This window comes from Pseudophryne corroboree, chromosome 10 (genome assembly GCF_028390025.1).
Source record: "Pseudophryne corroboree isolate aPseCor3 chromosome 10, aPseCor3.hap2, whole genome shotgun sequence".
In the NCBI taxonomy this organism is placed as follows: domain Eukaryota; kingdom Metazoa; phylum Chordata; class Amphibia; order Anura; family Myobatrachidae; genus Pseudophryne; species Pseudophryne corroboree.
The window spans coordinates 30,563,553-30,584,330 of NC_086453.1; the positions used below are offsets into that span (position 1 = coordinate 30,563,553).

The 20,778-nt window shown below is 43.3% G+C and overlaps 1 protein-coding gene across 2 annotated transcripts; it reads right to left on the bottom strand.

Moving 5' to 3' along the window:
- Positions 1–3,910: 3,910 nt before the first annotated feature.
- Positions 3,911–20,161, bottom strand: LOC134965877 (alpha-tectorin-like). 2 transcript variants are annotated; one of them, XM_063942266.1, is made up of 8 exons: positions 20,059–20,161; positions 15,723–15,776; positions 14,852–14,890; positions 10,189–10,316; positions 8,450–8,728; positions 6,562–6,702; positions 6,100–6,253; positions 3,911–4,785 (listed from the first exon to the last, which is right to left on the bottom strand). In XM_063942266.1, exons 2-8 carry the CDS (start codon positions 15,757–15,759, stop codon positions 4,613–4,615), a joined length of 951 nt encoding a protein of 316 aa, XP_063798336.1. In that variant the 5' UTR covers positions 15,760–15,776; positions 20,059–20,161; the 3' UTR covers positions 3,911–4,612. The 2 variants fall into 2 exon arrangements, with proteins under 2 accessions (XP_063798336.1, XP_063798337.1); XM_063942267.1 differs by having other exon boundaries at positions 20,005–20,151.
- Between the last annotated feature and the right edge of the window lie 617 nt (positions 20,162–20,778).

Sequence of the window (20,778 nt, forward strand, 5' to 3'; positions counted from 1 at the left end):
GAATATTCAATATGTTCAACAGTAACATCTACAGTAAGTTCGACATAGAGTGGTCCTAAATAGAGAACTTAGCATCAGAAATATTTTTATTAGATCTTCTACAACAATTATACTTTAAACCACAGGAAGATAAATGTTAATTTCTGCAAGCATTTGGGGCTGACCTTAATAGGCTGGAAGTCAAGGGCATTTTTCCAGCAATGACAAGACACAAATGAATTTCTCAAGAATATTTTATGAGTCTTGAAATTAGAGTACTCCACTATCTATAATGTGGGATTCCATTCTGGTGGCTGACCCAATGTCTATGGTTAGCTCTATGAGGTTAAATAAGAAGATCACTAGGTGTGAGCAACTGGATAGGCTGCAATCTCATGTCTCAATGATGTCATTCGTTCTAATTAATTGATAGGCTACAGTCTCCTGCCTCATTGATGTCACTGGTTCATAATAAATGGATAGGATGCAGTCTCCTGCCTCATTGATGTCACTGGTTCCTAATAAATGGATAGGCTGCGGTCTTCTGCCTCAGTGATGTCACTGGCTCTTAATAAATGGATAGACTGCAGTCTTCTGCCTCAGTGATGTCATTGGTTCCTAATGAATTGATAGGCTGCAGACTTCTGCCTCAGTGATGTCATTGGTTCCTAATGAATGAATAGGCTGCAGTCTCCTGCCTCAGCGATGTCATTGGCTCCTAATGAATGGATAGGCTGCAGTCACCTGCCTCAGTGATGTCACTGGCTCTTAATAAATGGATAAACTGCAGTCTTCTGCCTCAGTGATGTCATTGGTTCCTAATAAATGGATAGGCTGCAGTCTTCTGCCTCAGTGATGTCATTGGTTCCTAATGAATGGATAGGCTGCAGTCTTCTGCCTCAGTGATGTCACTGGTTCCTAATGAATTGATAGGCTGCAGACTTCTGCCTCAGTGATGTCATTGGTTCCTAATGAATGAATAGGCTGCAGTCTCCTGCCTCAGCGATGTCATTGGCTCCTAATGAATGGATAGGCTGCAGTCACCTGCCTCAGTGATGTCACTGGCTCTTAATAAATGGATAAACTGCAGTCTTCTGCCTCAGTGATGTCATTGGTTCCTAATGAATGAATAGGCTGCAGTCTCCTGCCTCAGCGATGTCATTGGCTCCTAATGAATGGATAGGCTGCAGTCTTCTGCCTCAGTGATGTCATTGGTTCCTAATGAATGAATAGGCTGCAGTCTCCTGCCTCAGCGATGTCATTGGCTCCTAATGAATGGATAGGCTGCAGTCTTCTGCCTCAGTGATGTCATTGGCTCCTAATAAATGGATAGGCTGCAGTCTCCTGCCTCAGTGATGTCATTGGTTCCTAATAAATGGATAGGCTGCAGTCTCCTGCCTCAGTGATGTCATTGGCTCCTAATAAATGGATAGGCTGCAGTCTCCTGCCTCAGTGATGTCATTGGTTCCTAAGGAATGAATAGGCTGCAGTCTCCTGCCTCAGCGATGTCATTGGCTCCTAATGAATGGATAGGCTGCAGTCACCTGCCTCAGTGATGTCACTGGCTCTTAATAAATGGATAAACTGCAGTCTTCTGCCTCAGTGATGTCATTGGTTCCTAATGAATGAATAGGCTGCAGTCTCCTGCCTCAGCGATGTCATTGGCTCCTAATGAATGGATAGGCTGCAGTCTTCTGCCTCAGTGATGTCATTGGCTCCTAATAAATGGATAGGCTGCAGTCTCCTGCCTCAGTGATGTCATTGGTTCCTAATGAATGAATAGGCTGCAGTCTCCTGCCTCAGCGATGTCATTGGTTCCTAATGAATGAATAGGCTGCAGTCTTCTGCCTCAGTGATGTCATTGGTTCCTAATGAATGGATAGGCTGCAGTCTCCTGCCTCAGCGATGTCATTGGCTCCTAATGAATGGATAGGCTGCAGTCACCTGCCTCAGTGATGTCACTGGCTCTTAATAAATGGATAAACTGCAGTCTTCTGCCTCAGTGATGTCATTGGTTCCTAATGAATGGATAGGCTGCAGTCTTCTGTCTCAGTGATGTCACTGGCTCCTTATGAATGGATAGGCTGTAGTCACCTGCCTCAGTGATGTCATTGGCTACTAATGAATGGATAGGCTGCAGTCTTCTGCCACAATGGTGTCACTAGCTCCTAATGAATGGATAGGCTGCAGTCTTCTGTCTCAGTGATGTCACTGGCTCCTTATGAATGGATAGGCTGTAGTCACCTGCCTCAGTGATGTCATTGGCTACTAATGAATGGATAGGCTGCAGTCTTCTGCCTCAGTGATGTCATTGGTTCCTAGTGAATGGATAGGCTGCAGTCACCTGCCTCAGTGATGTCATTGGCTCCTAATGAATGGATAGGCTGCAGTCACCTGCCTCAGTGATGTCACTGGCTCTTAATAAATGGATAAACTGCAGTCTTCTGCCTCAGTGATGTCATTGGTTCCTAATGAATGGATAGGCTGCAGTCTTCTGTCTCAGTGATGTCACTGGCTCCTTATGAATGGATAGGCTGTAGTCACCTGCCTCAGTGATGTCATTGGCTACTAATGAATGGATAGGCTGCAGTCTTCTGCCACAATGGTGTCACTAGCTCCTAATGAATGGATAGGCTGCAGTCTTCTGTCTCAGTGATGTCACTGGCTCCTTATGAATGGATAGGCTGTAGTCACCTGCCTCAGTGATGTCATTGGCTACTAATGAATGGATAGGCTGCAGTCTTCTGCCTCAGTGATGTCATTGGTTCCTAGTGAATGGATAGGCTGCAGTCACCTGCCTCAGTGATGTCATTGGCTCCTAATGAATGGATAGGCTGCAGTCTCCTGCCTCAGTGATGTCACAGATTCCTAATAAATGGATAGACTGCACTCTCCTTACTTCAGTGACATCACTGGTTCCTAATGAATATTGATTCAGCGATAAAATGGTCCTGTAGACACCAGGTACACACCGTATGTCTGGTGAGATACCTTATCATGGAGTAGTATTGAAATAACATAGGATGAGAATGAGTTCCAATACAAAAACATTTCTGGGATTGTATCTTGTTATTTTCTTTTATTGACATGTAATAGGTACACGGGCCATATGAGAAGATTTGCATACGTGTCTATTCTTTGACCCATCGTTATGTGTTATACATAGGTTAAATGATGTTACTAATATCACCTCTAATACAAGCTGATCTAGTCCAAAATATGCTACAGTCCAATCCATGACATATTTTATGATAAGACTTTTTTTCTATGTAACTTTCATTTTTAGGCTCAGTATGACTTTCAGCAGTGTAAAATGAAACTGCTAAAGAAAATTTGTAGATCTTGGAATATTACAAGGAGTACCGACAATTAAAGCTTCATAAATTTTAGCATTTTTGGTCCCAGAAATGTCATCATGGAGAGAGAAGGAAACATAAGATATGTGTAGATCTACTATTATGGGGCATATACAATTAGCTGCAGGTTTGCCCAATGGCTAATTGTTGGCTTGGACCTATTCAATTAGGTCCTGTGTCCTGCACTAAGGTGCACTTTTATCCGCAGCCTCAGGAGCTGCGAGGAAAAGTCCATGTTAATTGGCACCTTGGATGCAACGTGCGGGTAGACCCATAGATTCTGATTTTTACATGACTTTCCAAGTGGATTTATCACACACACACAGTGGGTGCAGCCATCAAGTGAACTGGACCAGCATTTGTGAGAATTCAGACAGTCACTAGGAACCAGTGACATTGACATGAGTACCGGTTCAGCCCACAAAATGGATGAACCCTGTTGAGTTGACAAGTTGCATTCTGAAAATTCCCCTCCCCATTCTCCTGTTTTTAACATGTTAAGGGTAAAGCTTTAATTAGCAATTCAAATATGAAAGTAAATAATATAGACATGAATAACGGGAGAGGAAAGCAGGTGCGGGTACTATTTCTTTAATGTGTGTTAGTCTAAGAGAAAAAAGTCAGAATACTTTAATTTAAGGGGTAATACATCAATTTTTGCAACTTTTGTTAGAAGAAAAGGACTGGTGGGCAAAACGGTCTTGCCACGCATCTTTAGGACCACTGTGGGTCATTCATGAAGATGAAGACTTTCAATGAGTTGGAATGTGTTATAACCAAAAAATTGGATCTAAACTAAATACTGTTGACATTAGCACAGGAAAAATGTGGGTTTCAAGTGAAAGAATTTGGACTTATTTTGTTGATGGTTTCATCATGGAAAGTGCAAAATGGTGTAGCCTAGCATTTTGAAGATACACAGAGTATTGTATGATCTTACGGCTTTCCCAGTGTTTGGATTAGAATAAGGTAGTGGTTCTCAAACTCGATCCTCAGGACTCCACACGGTTCAGGTTTTCCATGTCACCCAGCAGGTGCACTGTGTACCACCAACTGTCAAATTTTAAAAATCTACAGGTGAACTGCAAAACATGAACCGTGTGGAGTCCTGAGGACCGAGTTTGAGAACCTGTGGAATAAGGCAATGGTAGAAAGTAGAGTCTATACTCTGGATCTAAATAATATTGTCTAAAATAGCTGATTGGCTGGAGAAAGAATGCAAGCAGGTTAACAGGTCTGCGGCTCTGGGACCCATCAGCAGATCAATAGGCGGAGATCTAACAGTCCTCTTCGTTGATCTGGCACAAGAAGTTGCGGCCCGCAGGCAGGCAGACTTGGCCTTCGTCGCAGGGCTTCTCTTCACAGTGCACTTTACCATCAAACCTGCAGGCACATTTTTGGTTGCATGTGTCTTCAGTCCACATGGTTTCCCCATGTTGCATGAAGCTGTCTAAAGATGGAACAGTGACAAAGAACAAGTGTAAGGATTAAATCAGCAACAGTTGCTATGTACAGTCTAGATTTTATCAGAGTGGATAAGAATCACATATAGACAGACTAACTGTCCATGGGTAACCGGGCTAATGCCCCTTTTTTTCCTGACTCAGTTACTGTAGATCGTTCAATGGATATTCCTTAATGGCCAGCCAATTTTAATAACCCGCCTTCTAAACTTAAAGTTTGGATGGAGTTCAGGAAATTATAATGATATGTTCTTATTTTAGGAAAGCTTCCCTAAACTATTAGAGGGTGCAGTGTGCCAGACATAAACTGGAGTTCAGGTAGGTATTGCAATAAACTGGAGCTACACTCCAATTAACTGGCTAATATTTTTACCGCTCAGAAATTGCCTTTTTTATGATTGAATTAGGTTAAGAAGATCAATTGAAAACGTAATCAACAAAATTTTATTAAAAATAAATAAACATTGATTAAAAAACTGATGGCCATTATAATGGAACATTGATGATCGGAACATAAAAACACTACAAACGTGGCTACGTGTCTCTGCAAGCACCGAGTTTACACAAGGAACCTGGGGGCTGCTTCTTTTACATTTCCCCACGTGACCGGCTGCACGGCAGGCCCTGAGGGAGGGAACCAGAAAGCAGAGGGGCTGGGAGGTCCCTCTTAGATATCTTTCTGCAGCTGCCGAATGGGTGTTTCTGACTGGTCGCATCATATGCGACCATATCAGGGACAGCCCCGCCTAGTGTGGTCACATCTGATGCAACAATGCCAGGCAGGTGGATAAAGTAGTCAAATTTAAGGAATTACTTGAATCCCATTTGTCACATAATACAACCTACAATATATTCGGCAGGTTGATTATAACTGAATGTACCTAACAGTAGTCAACCGGAGCAAAACAGTAGGACAGACTTTGGTGCATGAATGCTGCAAGATTTGTCCGCATTTCTTCTTGTATTCAACTCAGAATCAGGCCTCAGTGGCACACACGGGGGGGGGGGGGGCTGGGAGGGTTCTGATTAACTAGCGACAACACCTGACTTACCATAATTGAAGTCCCACCCCTCATAGCAAAATTCAGTAATTCATGGGTGTCATTTTGGCTCCGCAAGGCCTAATGACGCCTACCTGACCCCGACAAAACAAGAGCTGCTTCGTTATGGGTCAATAGTGCACCTGATGGTTGTGACTAAAGATGTGCAAAGTAAAGGAATTGTGAAGGAAGCCTCCTCTTTCTCTGACAGACGTCAGAGAAAGAGGAGACAGCTTGCTAAAAACATGTAAGAAAGGTTACCTTTATACAAGCAGCCATTTGGCACCTGAAAGTGATCCACTCGGAAGACCCAACGGCCGGGACAATTAACGTTGCTGGTAGATTTAATGTTTATAATGTGATCTGTTCTGGACATGGGCATATTGAAGTACTCATGCTCTGTGTTGAATCCAGCCTGTATGAGAGAATGCATTGAGCTTTTTAGTAGTACTGTATAGTCAACCAACCTCCCAGCAATCCCGAATGAATGGTTCAAACACTCGTATAATGTGGAGGAGATTTATCAAAGCTTGGAGACAAAAAAAATAATAAATTATCTTTTTAACAGAATCTGCAATCCGTGCTGAATAGGATCCTAGAATGTTACTTCACGCCAGGCTGATATTTGCATTCCCAATGGTGCTTCTTCAGTTCTTTTGCATTACTTATATGGCGCTCCCACCACCATTCAGTAAAATGACCACCAGCATCAAGCAAACATACCTGGGCAGGGGTGCCTCCAAGACCTGTCATAGGATCTCCGCCACTAGCTGTGCCCGTTATCCACTGAATTTCATGATAGTTGAATACAACCAAACATCTTTGGAGACTGTCGGACATAAGCACACACTGGAAGGTGTTCGTCTGGCAGGGAGGAAAACAGAATAGTGATTTGTTACATCCTCAGTCTGCAGCAGTGTGGTCAACCTGTGGCTCTTTGAACGTGTAACTAAAACTCCCAGCTGTAGCTGCTTCTGATGTCGTCAGTGGTGGGTCATTTAGAGGACATCTGTTTTTACGGGCATGAAAAAACATGGATAATGTCTTATGGGATTGTGAAGGAGGGTCTGGAGGGCATGTGGGCAGTTCTGGCAGCATGCCAGAAGGTCTGCTGGGCATAGGAAAATATCTTAGGGCATACTGGAAGGTCTGATGGATTATTGGGAAGTCTCAAAGCATGTGGAGGTCTTGGAGCATGTTGGGAGGTCTGATGGATTATTGAGAAGAATCATAGCATGTGGAGGTCTTGGAGCATGTTGGGAGGTCTGATGGATTATTGAGAAGAATTATAGCATGTAGAGGTCTTGGGGCATGTTGGGAGGTCTGATGACCCGTGGAGAGTTCTAATGTTCATATATGGAGCTCCAATGTCAAGTGGAGATATTCACTGGCATGGGGAGGTTTAATGGGTATAAGTTGTGTACTGACAAGATTTGAGGAAGTCTGAAGGGTATGTTGGATGATTTGATCGACATGTAAGGTATTCATGTACTGTATGTAGTAGGGTTGCCAGATCATTCCTTGAATAAGGGACACATACAGTATAAATTGCACATGTTCACCCAATTGATTAATGATTTTTGGTTTATTTGATAATTTTTTTTAACTAATCTTATCGTGATCACATCTTTTAATTTCTTAGTGATTTTTGCACATTTGCGGCCGTAGCTGATACATCGCCCCATATGTATGTTTGTTTTTATCTTTTATGTTTTTTGGATTTCCAATAAATCTCTGAAAAACTTTTTTGTTGGTGACTACATGTGGACCATTACAGGATTTGAGATAAGCCTAATTATTTTATTAATATGGGGGGTAATTCCAAGTTGATCGCAGCAGGAATTTTGTTAGCAGTTAGGCAAAACCATGTGCACTGCAGGGGAGGCAGATATAACATGTGCAGAAAGAGTTAGATTTGGGTGGGTTATTTTGTTTTTGTGCAGGGCAAATACTGGCTTAGACTGCAGATTGAACACACCACACCCAAATCTAACTCTCTCTGCACATGTTATATCTGCCTACCCTGCAGTGCACATGGTTTGTCCCAACTGCTAAAAAAAATTCCTGCTGCTATCAACTTGGAATTACCCCCATGGTACGGGTTCACCTACTGTGTTAGCTTGATTCAACATATACTGGTGACATTAGCACAATATTGCACTAGGAGGCGCCCAAGTACTTTATTCTATTTCAGACTGTGTGAGTTAGTGTGGATCCAGGCAAGGAGCTTGGCGGTCCTCTACGTGGAATTTCCTATGCACTTTGTTTAATCGAGTTTTATTACATTTTATTGCCGTGGTATACACCTTTATAGCGTTAATTGTTTTTCAGTTGGTTATTTTTTTATATATATTTATATTTATTTATTTAACATTTTTGTACAGGGGGCAAGTAGATCTGGATTTGAACAGGGCCCCAACTGATTGCTGATGTATGGGCCACTTATCACATCAACTACAAGAATCCAACTAGTTATAGTAAGCCACTATGCCCCAATTATATGTATGCAGATCAAAATTTGGCGTAAGTTTCTGTTGTGCTAAAGGTGAAAGCCGTTATACCAGAGCTCAGTGCAGAATATGCCAAGCACAATTCCGGTTTGGACATTTACCTTGTTTGATTCAGTTCCATGATACGCCACCTCATGCCATGTTACTACCATGGCCCAGCTAGCAACGTAATTTAATTCTACAAAATACTTGTTCATGTCGTCAGACATCTGTTTCAGCAGTACTGTGTCTGTTGTCTCTCTGTACATTATATCTCCAAACTGTTCGTTATCAACGTCTGCCCAAAAGGGACAGATCATATTGGCATCCTTAATAGGGAACGCATCAGGAGTATACTCTGTCATTGGTGCTCCAAATGAGATGGCACCATTGTTGTTTATCTAAGAGAAAAAGAAAATGTTCCATCAGTGGACTGCAAAAGACAACACCAGAGAATATGCAATGAGAGAACGAGATTATGGTCGGTTCTAGACCAACGGTACACGGTGCAAAACATGACGCGGGTCACTCATAATGAACCTTGGAACTTTGCGTTTTTTTACCCAGATTGCAGACTTTTGCCCATATTGTGGTTTAATTCAAAAGCAGTGTACTAAGGGCCAGATTCAGAGACAGATGGAAATGCAGAGTCGCTTGCAAGCAGCTTTGAATTTCCATAAGATTTGAAGGAGGAACATGCAGGAGACGTCTTAGTAGAAGACATGCTAGCACTGTGACCGATGTTGCAAGCTGGAATCCAACATCGCGACCAATGGAACTGTTGTATGCAAGGCCAGGAAGTTTGAGTGGTGACATGCAGACCCTTGGCTCCCCCCATCCAGAAAATGAGGAGACACACCCCCATTTTAAGAAATGCAGGCTTCCTATCCCTCTATACCGTATACAACATCAATGACCCCTCTATACCAAACACTACATCATTAACCTCTATATACTCTACAATACATCACTGACCATTCGATGCCCTACACTACATCACTGACCACTCTATACCCTACAGTACATCACTGACCCCTCTAAACCCTACACTACATCACTGACCCCTTTATACCCTACACTTCATCACGGACCCCTCTATACCCTACACTACATCACTGACTCCTCTATACCCTACACTACATCACTGACCCCTCTATACCCTACACTACATCACTGACCCCTTTATACCCTACACTTAATCACTGACCCCTCTATACCTTACACTACATCACTGACCTCTCTATACCCTACACTTCATCACTGACCCCTCTATACCCTACACTTCATCACTGACCCCTCTATACCCTACACTACATCACTGACCCCTCTATACCCTACACTACATCACTGACCCCTTTATACCCTACACTTCATCACTGACCCCTCTATACCTTACACTACATCACTGACCCCTCTATACCCTACACTACATCACTGACCCCTCTATACCCTACACTTCATCACTGACCCCTCTATACCCTACACTTCATCACTGACCCCTCTATACCCTACACTACATCACTCAGCCCTCTATACCCTACATTACATTACTGACTCCTCTATACCCTACACTACATCACGGACCCCTCTATATCCTACGCTACATCACTGACCCCTCTATAGCCCACACTACATCACTGACCCTTCTATACCCTACACTACATCACTGACCGCTCTACACCCTACACTGCATCCATGACCCCTCTATACCCTACACTACATCACTGACCCCTCTATACCCTACGCTACATCACTGACCCCTCTATAGCCCACACTACATCACTGACCGCTCTACACGCTACACTACATCCATGACCCCTCTATACCCTACACTACATGACTGTGCAGCATAAACACTTACATACACCTCTCTGTAGATTTCACCAAAGAATTTGAATGAATGTGACATAGAAAATTTTTCTCCACCGTCATCTTCGACCTCAGATAATAAGTCGTTATAAGCAGGCCCATAGGGATACATGAGAGATCCTAAGGAGGGAGATTTCAAAAACATCAAAGGATATCGGTACCAAAACTATTTCATTTTCACATGTATGAAGAATGTAGTTTAAATGAATTGATCATTCTTCCATTTTATGAGTGTTAAAAAATAAAGTGTCAGGGAATATACCCACCCCGGCCCATTGCAAATGCGTAAGACGCACCCCATAGCGCTTGGTTGCTGACAAAATAGTGATACAGTACAAAGTTTAGAATAACAGTACATCATCCTTTCAACCCTGCTTTGCAAATTCTGGCCCTGTGTTACTACGTTCCAGTCCACAACCCATTCAGACTGTAATCCAGAGTTCTAAAAGATTTTTAGGGGCTGGACGAATAAGCATTGAGCACAGTATACATGTTATTTTTAGTTATAATTTTCTGCAATGCCCAAGACAGGATAGAATAGAGCCGTCCCCCCTGGGCCACCATCAGGGGTGCAACAGCACTGAGTTCCTGCATTGCAAACTTGGTTGCTGCAGGTCCCCTCTCTAAAGTATGTTCATTCTTAGAGGATGAGAGACATTGGGGCTAATTCAAACCTGATCGTAGATGTGCTAGCATGTGCTAGAACAGGGCTAGTCCACCCCGCATGTCAGTCCCTGCCCCGTTGCACCAGTACAAAAGCATCGCACAGCGGAAATGCTTGTGTACTGAAAGAGTAGTTCCCTACCAGCGCACTACAAATAGCCTATGAGAGATGGCTGCCAGTGGTTTTTCCTAAAGCAGTATAAGAGGGTCTTACAAGGGGGCAGAAAAAGAACATTTAGAATATTATGAGGTGACAGTTTGTGTTATATTATACAAATGTGGTTTCACTCTACACTAGCTGCCACATTAGGAGATATGCTCTACACTAGCCACCAGATTGGTGGGTCCTTATTATACTACCCACAAGATTGGAGGGTCTACTCTACACTAATCACCAGACAGAAAGGTCTTTCCTACACTAGCCACCAAATTGGATGATCTTCTCTACACTAGCCAACAGATTGGAGGGTCTGCGCTACATTACACACCATATTTGAGAGTCTGCTATACACACCATATTGGAGGGTCTGCTCTATATTAGCACCAGATTGGAGGGTCTGCTCTACCCTATACACCATATTGGATGGTCTGCTCTACACTTCACACCATAGAGGAAGGTCTGACCTGCACTAGCCAACAGATTGGAGAGTCTGAGCTACACTACCCAACAGATTCGAGGGTCTGTACTACATTAGCCACCTGATAAAGGGGACTAATCTACACTACCCACCAGATGGAGAGATCTGAACTATACTAGTCACCAGATTGGGGATGGGAGGACCTATTCTATACTAGCCACCTGATTGAGGGAACTGCTTTATAGTACCCACCATACTGGAGGATCTGCTCTACCCTTGCCACAACATTGGAGGGTCTACTCTACACTAGCCACCAGACAGGGTAGACTGCTCTACATTAGCCACCAGATTGATGAGCATGCTTAACACTAGCCACAATATTGGAGTATCTGCTCTACCCTAGCCACCAAATTGGAGAGTCTGCTCTACACTACCCATCCGATTGAGGAGACTGCACAACCCTAACTAACAGACTGGGGTGGGACAGTCTGTTTTACACTACCCGCCAGATTGAGGGGACTGCTCTACACTAGCAAAATTGACAGTTTTGTACTACTCTAGTTATTAAATTGGGGATTGGGCATCTACTCTACACTAGACATCAGATTGAGGTATCTGCTTACACTACCCACCATAAGGAAGCATCTTCTCTAGCTCTGTGCCACACTGCCACCAGATTGGGATATCTGTACATTAGCCACCAAAATGGGGAGGCTACTCTACACTAGTTACCAGATTGAGAAATCCGCTTCACATTAACCACAAGACATAGATATCTGCTCTACAGTAGCCCATATAGTGGGAGATCTGCAGTGCACTAGCCACTAGATTGTGAGATCTGTTCTACACTAGCCACCAGTTTGGGGGATCTGCTCTATCCTATTCACCAGATTGGGAAATCTGCTTTACACTAACTTGGAGGCTCTGCTGTATACTAGTGACAAAGATGGAAACCATCTTTGTTCATAGACTCCATATTGCTAAGCTGTTTATAATTGTTTATCAGATCAGAGTTGATATTGGAAAGAACTGCAAGGCGTTGCACTTTGAGTGAACTATATTGAAACCTTATGATCTATTTTTATTACTTTTTTGAGTAAAATATAAATGTCAGCAGCTAGACATATAGGCTTCACAGGTGTCCAGTAGTTTGCGGTATGGAAAGTGTGAAAACATAACTAGACAAAGCATGTCTCACTTTTAGCAAAATTCCCCTAACTAACCCACTCGTTTTCTTCGTAAAGTGACCGGGATCCCAAATTAGCGCACCGCGTCCCCTCGCATGGTGCCTTCGCTCCGCTACCGCTTCGCTCGGCACACTTTACCGTTCCAATCGTAGTCCACATGGATCGTTAAGTATGAAAAAATAAAAAAAAATAAAAAACTCATGTCAACCTTTAGACCTGTCGACCTAGCACATGTCGACCTAGAAACCCTGTCGACCTTCCATCCATGTCGACCTAGTGACTGTCGACCTATAGTGGTCGACCTAAACATTGTCGACCTAGGCACTGTCGATCTTCAGACCGGATCCCAAAAAATATAGACGTTGGCAAATATATTACGTATAAGATAGGAGTTTATTAACCAATAGGATTAGAAAGTATGTTAACCAATAGAATTAAAGAGGTCATTAACCAATAGGATTAAGCTGTGTGTAAGGAAATTACGACACTGTATGCAAATATGTATTCCTTTATAATATGCTGTTTCCAGGAAATAAAATCTGCTTCTGCTTCTGCTATTTCCTACTTCACTCTCTTTTTTTAACTGGTAACTGGCTGCAGCCATGAATGAACCTGATGCTGACCGATTAAGTGTGTGCTTGAGCTTGGATCAGCGAGGGGTGCCCTGTCCTGGGGTTACCTTTATCACTAGACACCACATTGGGAGATCTGCTCTACACTAGCCACCCATTTTAACTAGCACTATGCTAGTTATCACACTGTGAAGACTGCCATGCACCAATCTCTGAATCGATGGTCTGTTTTACATATTAGCCACCAGACTAGGTTCTGCCCATCAGGGTATATTTAGACTGAATGTTTTTTTATCCATGACATCAATCACTTGATTTCTTCCCTGTCCCACAATGACTTTTTTTTTAACTTAGGGGAGTATGGAGGATAACATAAAGCAATAACATTGAGTTTCAATAACTTATATAGTTGTCACGCTTTCTTGCTGTCAGAAACATTAATACAGAGCGCTCTTCTCTCAGAGCTGTAATCCTGTCTACTCGAATGGGGCTTTTACAATGCAGTATGGGGGTAATTCAGACCTGATCATTGCTGTGCGTTTTTTCGCATAGCGGCCGATCAGGTCTGAACTGCACAGGCGCCACAGTGCCCATGTGCATGCCAGAGATGTGATCGGCATCTCAGCCCAGCGATCGCCTCTGCCTGACTGACAGGCAGAGACGTTAGCTGGGTGGGAGGGGATGGGCCAGCGGCATTTGGCTGCCATTTTGGGGGCGCAGTCCGGGCAATGCAGGCGTGCCCGGACTGTGCGGGGGGCGGACCGCGTTGGCAGCGTGACGTCACCCGGGTCGCGGCGAAAAGTCGCCAACCTGCGCAGGTAGGGACTTACTCGCCGGGTGCAATAGCATCGCCACCGCGTGATGCTATCGCACCTGTGTGGCGTGGGGAGGAACAGACATGCGGGGTGGACTAGCCCTGTGCTGGGTGTCCGCCCCCCGCCCCCCCCCACCACCACCACCTCCGCGCACGCGCATGTCTACTTTCAGGTTTGAATTAGCCACAATTAGTGGATAATTCAGTCTGAGCATGCCTATTGAAATTGCATGCAATGCCAATCTGCGCCCCCTAGTGGCCGATGTTTAAATTCAATACACCTATGATTAAGGCCCAGAGAGTTGAGCCCAGCACACCAGGCATTATTTAGTTTAGCGCTTGTAGATCTGATTCTCTGTGTCATGTGATATACATGGTGGCAGGCTTTCAGCCAGGAGGTGGCAGCCAGGTCAGCACAGCAACGTGTGGTGCGGGTGAAGTGGCAGGAAAGGCTATGGGTGGGGATGTGGCTGCGATATTGTCTCGTAGTAGCCACACCCCCTGCTATGCAGAGTTTATCGGCATTGTACAGCGGAGGCGTGTCTAGGATGACGCGATTCACCGCAAATTGAGTCATCGGCCACCCGGTGCATCCACTCTACTCGGTAAGCCGGCGGCTAGGTGGCGGGGTCTGGGCAGATCCAGGAGGCTTGCCCACTTTTTCTGGGTGTCAGGGAGCTTCACCCGATAGTCACCCGAATATTTGGAATTAAAACAATTTGGCTTTTTTTTTCTATGATAACTTTCACGATAAATGACTTTACCCACAACTACAGTACACAGAAATGAGAACAAAAATTCAGAGCTCCAAAATGTTTTTTCATTTTTTTTTTTACTATACCTGGGTGTGTATACGCATACGACAGGGCAGACGGCAGCGCTGTAACACAAAAGCAGAGAATTGTAGAAAGTTCTATGTAAAACACTTGAGGTATTCAGTCCGACCGCTCAGCATTGTAAGTGACAATGAACTGGATTAGAAATTGCCCAACCACATACCTGCCCGCCCGCCAACCTACACGCTCTCCTCCGTTACTGGTATTGCGTTAACACAGGTGGTTGAGCAAAATCAATTGGGAAATTAGACAATAAAAAAAGAAATAAAATAACCAATACGGCTTCAACGCGGCTTTATACATTTGCGTAGTTGAGCAATATCAATAGCTAATACTGGTGTTGTTATTACATTTTTTTATTATGATTATTATCATCTATATAATAATTCTCCAAAGCCTGTTCTGAGTCAGACATATGCAGTGGGAGGAATGGCAAAATAGTCACCCAGAGTCGAGACTGTCGCACCTACATCAGGACAGTTGGGGGCAGTGGCAGATCCAGAGGTGGGGCTTCCGCACAGTCCAAAATTCAAATAGGGGAACCGCACCAACTGCCAGTGAGTTCTGGCCGGTGATGATTGGCAGTGTTTAGAGTGGCAGTTGGTGGCAGTTTGTGAGGATTCCTTATTTGAATTTTGGACTGTGCTGTAGCCCCACATCTAAAACCGCCACTGGTTGGGGTTATCTACGGCTCTAGTGGGTCCTGTTAAGCTTCATTTAAAGTTAACTTTTGGAAGTGATATGAAGTTTTGGACCTTTGGTCACCCCCTTTTATTTTAGTAATGCTCCGTCAGTGTTCAGTAAATAAATATGGGACCGTTTCATTCGGGTGGGTTTTGTTTCGAGCTTTGTTTAAATTTGCATTCAATTTCTTACCCAGGAGAAGGAGCGTTAAACAGTTCCAGGTCTTCATATTGGCTTATTTCCTTCCTGAAAACACAACACCTCATTAGACATTGATTATTATTGGTTATTTAAAAACAGTGACTGCCCCCACCACAGGACACTGTGGCATGCCGGTGGGACAGCGGGTCAATGCCTAAAAAATTAGGACTGTCCCGTGAAAATCGGGACAGTTGGGAAGTATGCAGTTGGAAGGTGTGTGAGATGTCACAGAAGTACTGTCCTTCAGGACATTCAGAGGATATAATGTCTGGAGATCTACATGAGCTCTTGATAAAGTAAGAGGACACAGTACTGCAGCTCATGTACCTCTAAGACTAGTACACAAATCAGACAACTGTCTGCAAAAAATAAACCTATATCTTACATTTCCTAGGAACTGATCAGTTGCCGTCTTCCTTTCATATATCTAATATCGGGATGTAGTTTTGTGACCGATGTTCAAAATAACTACTTCTACATCCCGAGCCCTCAAAATACCGGGTATCAGTTCAGATGGTCGACAATGTTAAAGTCGACACTCATTAGGTCGACCACTATTGGTCAACACTGACATGGTCGACATGTACAAATAGTTGACACATGAATATGGTTGACCCATGAAAGGTCAACACATGAAAAGATTTTTCACTTTTTCATACTTTACCATCCACGTGGACTACGATTGGGAATAGTAACCAAGTGAAGCAAGCCATGCAAGGGGACGCGGTACACTAATTGGGGTTCCTGGTCATGTTACGGAAAAAATGACACCAAAAACAGTTAAAAAATCAATGTCGACCTTTTCATGTGTCGACCATTTTCATGTGTCAACCATTTGACCATGGCAATGTCGACCAATAGTGGTCGACCAAATGTTTGTCAGCCTTACCACTGTTGACCATTTATACTGGAACCACGACTACAAGGGACTATTCCCACTCGGTAATAGAACCTGTGGCAAGTGCATTTTGATACTGGATACAATAGTGCCCATGTGAAGTATTTTATTCACCAAACCATGCACTGCTCAAATCATTTTTTCATGAACGGCTTCTAAAAAACATAATTACAAACTATCTATAATTATTCACCACAATCATAATAATAATAATAATAATAATAATAAATAATAATAATAATGAAAACAAATTTATTGTCAGCCTATATGTGGTCAGAGACCTGTCTAAGATGGCGGCAGTGTCACCGAAAGGGGTTAACATTACCCCCGTGCTGCTGCACCATTTTCAAATAAACTAATGGCGCTAGATGCCAGTGTACAAAGAAACTATTTTTTCTTTTATTTGAAAGTAAGCACTGTGTATACGAGACCCAACTCTCCTCTTGCTGATCTACATAGCCTCACAAAACAAAGATGCCTTAATGCACTATAGCCTCATTAACTGAGCCTCGTTAACACCTTCCCAGCCATGTTACAGCACCGGTTACCTTCATATCTAACATGGAATCCTGCTCAATAGTTTGAACGTCCAGTCCAAGCTTAATATTTATTTATTTTTAGGCGCAAAACCGATATATGGCTTGAAATCACTTTGGGGGAATTCAATTGTCGGCAAAGGGAGCAAATTCCCATTGCCGCGGCATTTAAGCACCAGCAAAGGCAGCCTGTTTCACACTATTCGCCTGCCCGATTTGTACCCCTTTCATTTAAAAGTTCTGGCTACCCTACGGGGTAATGAACACTTTTGAACAAGATCATGTCACGTAAAGTGCGACGAGTGTCGTGGGAAATCAGCCGGGAGAACAAGTTGCCGGAAACTGAATCCCCCTGGAAGAGCTTTGCATCAAAAAGACTCTAATCAAAAAAGCTGTAATTGTAATACAACATAACTATCAGTCAGGGGCGTATATTCATGCCGGATGCCCGCAGATGAAATAGTTGTTGGTGCCCCCCAGTGGTCCGGCTTGCACATGTGCTGACGTCCCAGCCACTTACCAAAGGTACATCTGGTTGCAGCTAATTGTGTGGTTAAGAAAACTTTATGTTCAGGTGCTGGATGCAAATGATAATAAATAGAGCCCTGAGGAGGAGTTTTATCAAAGCTCAGAGAGAGATAAAATTGTGAGCGATAAAGAACCAGGTGTTTGAAAAATGACAGGAGTGGACTAGTTGATACTTTATCTCTCACAGTTTTATTTCTCCCCAAGCTCTGAGAAATACCCCCCTTAAAAGTTTTACTATAATAATTAGTGCATTTTCTTAAAACCAACTTATACTTTCCTTTCTTTCCTCATATAAGACACAGCAGCAGAGCTGTAGATCATTCTACACATTTTGATCTGCTATCAGACACATTCCAGACTTTTCAGCTAAAGAGGTCTTTGAAGGAGGTTTCTTAGCTAGGACAGCAGTCAGCAGTGACTGCAGCAAGTCACTATGAAATGAGTGGAGAGAGATCTTTTCTAGTTCAGAAGCCCCCTCTGTCTTTTTTCCTTAGGGACCCTCTGACAGCTGGAACCCGGCGGCAAATGTCTCCGTTGTCTCTGGGAGTTATGCCACTGCTATCAGCATTGTAACATCCAGCATTACTCATAATCTAAGTCTTGGCTAAAAATAAGTATAATTCTCTGTTCAATTCAATATAAATGTCTTATAGTAATAAGAATTATTTATATATATATATATATATATATATATATATATATTTGTTTTATTTATTATTTTTCAAATATTTGTCATCAAACATTCGTGAATTCTTTTTCCAGTAATGATTGCAAATCAGACCTGAACTGGAGGAAATGTTGTAGTTACATGTATGTTATGTAATAATCTGATATACTGTATTACAATGAACAACTGCAAACACACAATCACCAATTCATCAGAGGGATGTAATCGTATGAAGTTTGGTTAATGAATATTATAACAGCAAATCTATCTTTTTTCCTCTGGTTCACTAGCAGAGTGGATAGCATTGCTGTTTGACAGCTTTGGGGTCACAAGTTCATTCCCAGCAGAGATGTATCCACTTGTGTCTTGTAAATTCCCTTGTGTATGTTGGTATACAGGTTGGGTTGGCGTTGCCGGCTGCCTGGAGACCGACCCCGGGATGCTGGTGGGGAATTGGGGCCGGGGGGGGATGGCATGCGCAGCAAAGCCACTTGCGGGATCGCTGCGCTTGCCACAAGTTCCCTTCCCACTCTATGGGTGTCATTAACACCCACTAGTGTTATTAGACCCTATGGGTCGGCATTTTGAGAGCTCGGGATTCCGGCGTCGGCGTGGTGACCGCCGGGATCCCGAGCACTGGTCACATGACCGCATCCCGTATATTGTAATTATATTTTAAAAAACAGATAATTGAAGTGTTTTTAATAATGCCATAATTATATAGCCTGCCCCTTGCACACAGTCCCAGGTATTAAACATTAGTCCTTTCAAAAAAAAAAAGAAAAGAAAGATTTAGTTCATAAAAAGATGACCATAGTTATAAATATTGATCAGCTACGGTATGTGTAGCAGCTATCACTGCGCATTCTTATTCCACCAGCGGTATTTAACATATACTAATAATGAGTATTAAAAAAACAAAAAAGGAATAAGCAAAAATTGTGTAAAGAATAGATGTCATAACAGCGACTGGTGGTGCATCAAGGTCATTCAAGAGAGCGCGGCACAATTTACCCCTGCTGCAGGCAATGTGAGTGCGTATACCCTATACAGCCACAATGTGAGTGCGTATACCCTATACAGCCACAATGGGAGTATTTTTGAAGCAAACCCTGATTTCTTTTTCCGCACCTGTTACGTTTTACTAATAAATATTCTAAAATGTTTCTCTTTAAAAATAAATATTCCACAGTGAAGTGAAAACCCTTCTCATATGACAGGACCTGCGCAGAAAATACAAGAAGCAAAAGTCACTGCAAACAGTGTGAAATATATACTGCACCAACTGTATTGTATGGTGCTAAACTCTCTATAGCACAGGTTCTCAAACTCGGTCCTCAGGACCCCACACAGTGCATGTTTTGCAGGTCTCCTCACAGAATCGCAAGTGAAATAATTAGCTCCACCTGCGGACCTTTTAAAATGTTTCAGTGAGTAATTAATACACCTGTGCACTTGCTGGGTTACCTGCAAAACATGCACTGTGTGGGGTCCTGAGGACAGAGTTTGAGAACCACTGCTCTATAGCAACATTAAACTGTGGCCCTATGAAGCAGCTTGTCCCTGCGGGCGACTTCATTTAATTTACATTAAGCTTATTTCCTACAGATGTAAGTCAGCAGGTGGAATGACTCTATCACTTACAGTATATGGGGCACGAGTGCTGCCCTCAGCAGCAGCAAAGTGTCCTGTGCCTACCTGCCTCCTGTGCTGCTCCTCTGTCTCACTGAAGGGCAGTGACTCTAGATGGCACACAACTTATAACTGTGTACCTGCGGGGGAGTTGCTTACATGTCACCACACACCTGTCTGCATTACAGGGCTTTATGCTGGGAAGCAAAACCCAAATGGACAACCCATTATGATAAAGTATGCAAATTAATCTCCCTAGATTTTCTTCACATCTTGGGATATGTAATGCGAGACTGATGGGGGCAGACTTTTATTTATTTATTTTCTTTCTGCCCCCTCTTCTCCCAAATAGTAGAAGCGTGGGTGAAATACTCAGACCCCAAATGGGCTCCTTTTACAGTTTTTTTTTTTTTAAGGATGACTATCTGCGGAACTTGGAAGTGCTGGGTCCAAGTGCAAAAATACAATTTGGGCCCCCCTCCTCCACCCCAGCCCAAGTTCACAATATGCTACACAGCAGTGGGTGACAGGGAGAGGCAGAGGGTGACAGGAAGAGGTAGGGGGAGGCAGAGGGTGACAGGAAGAGGCAGGGGGAGGTAGAGGTTGCTATACAGATGAGAGCGTAATAACAGAAGGTAAGTGTAGGCAGAGGGTGACAGCAGAAGGCAGAGGGTGGCAGGGGGTGACGGAGATACGGTGGGTGACAAGGGTCACAACACAATGTTATGTGCAGTAAGGAGAACAGGGGGCATGCACCTTGGTGGGGTCAGGAACACTGTTAGTTAC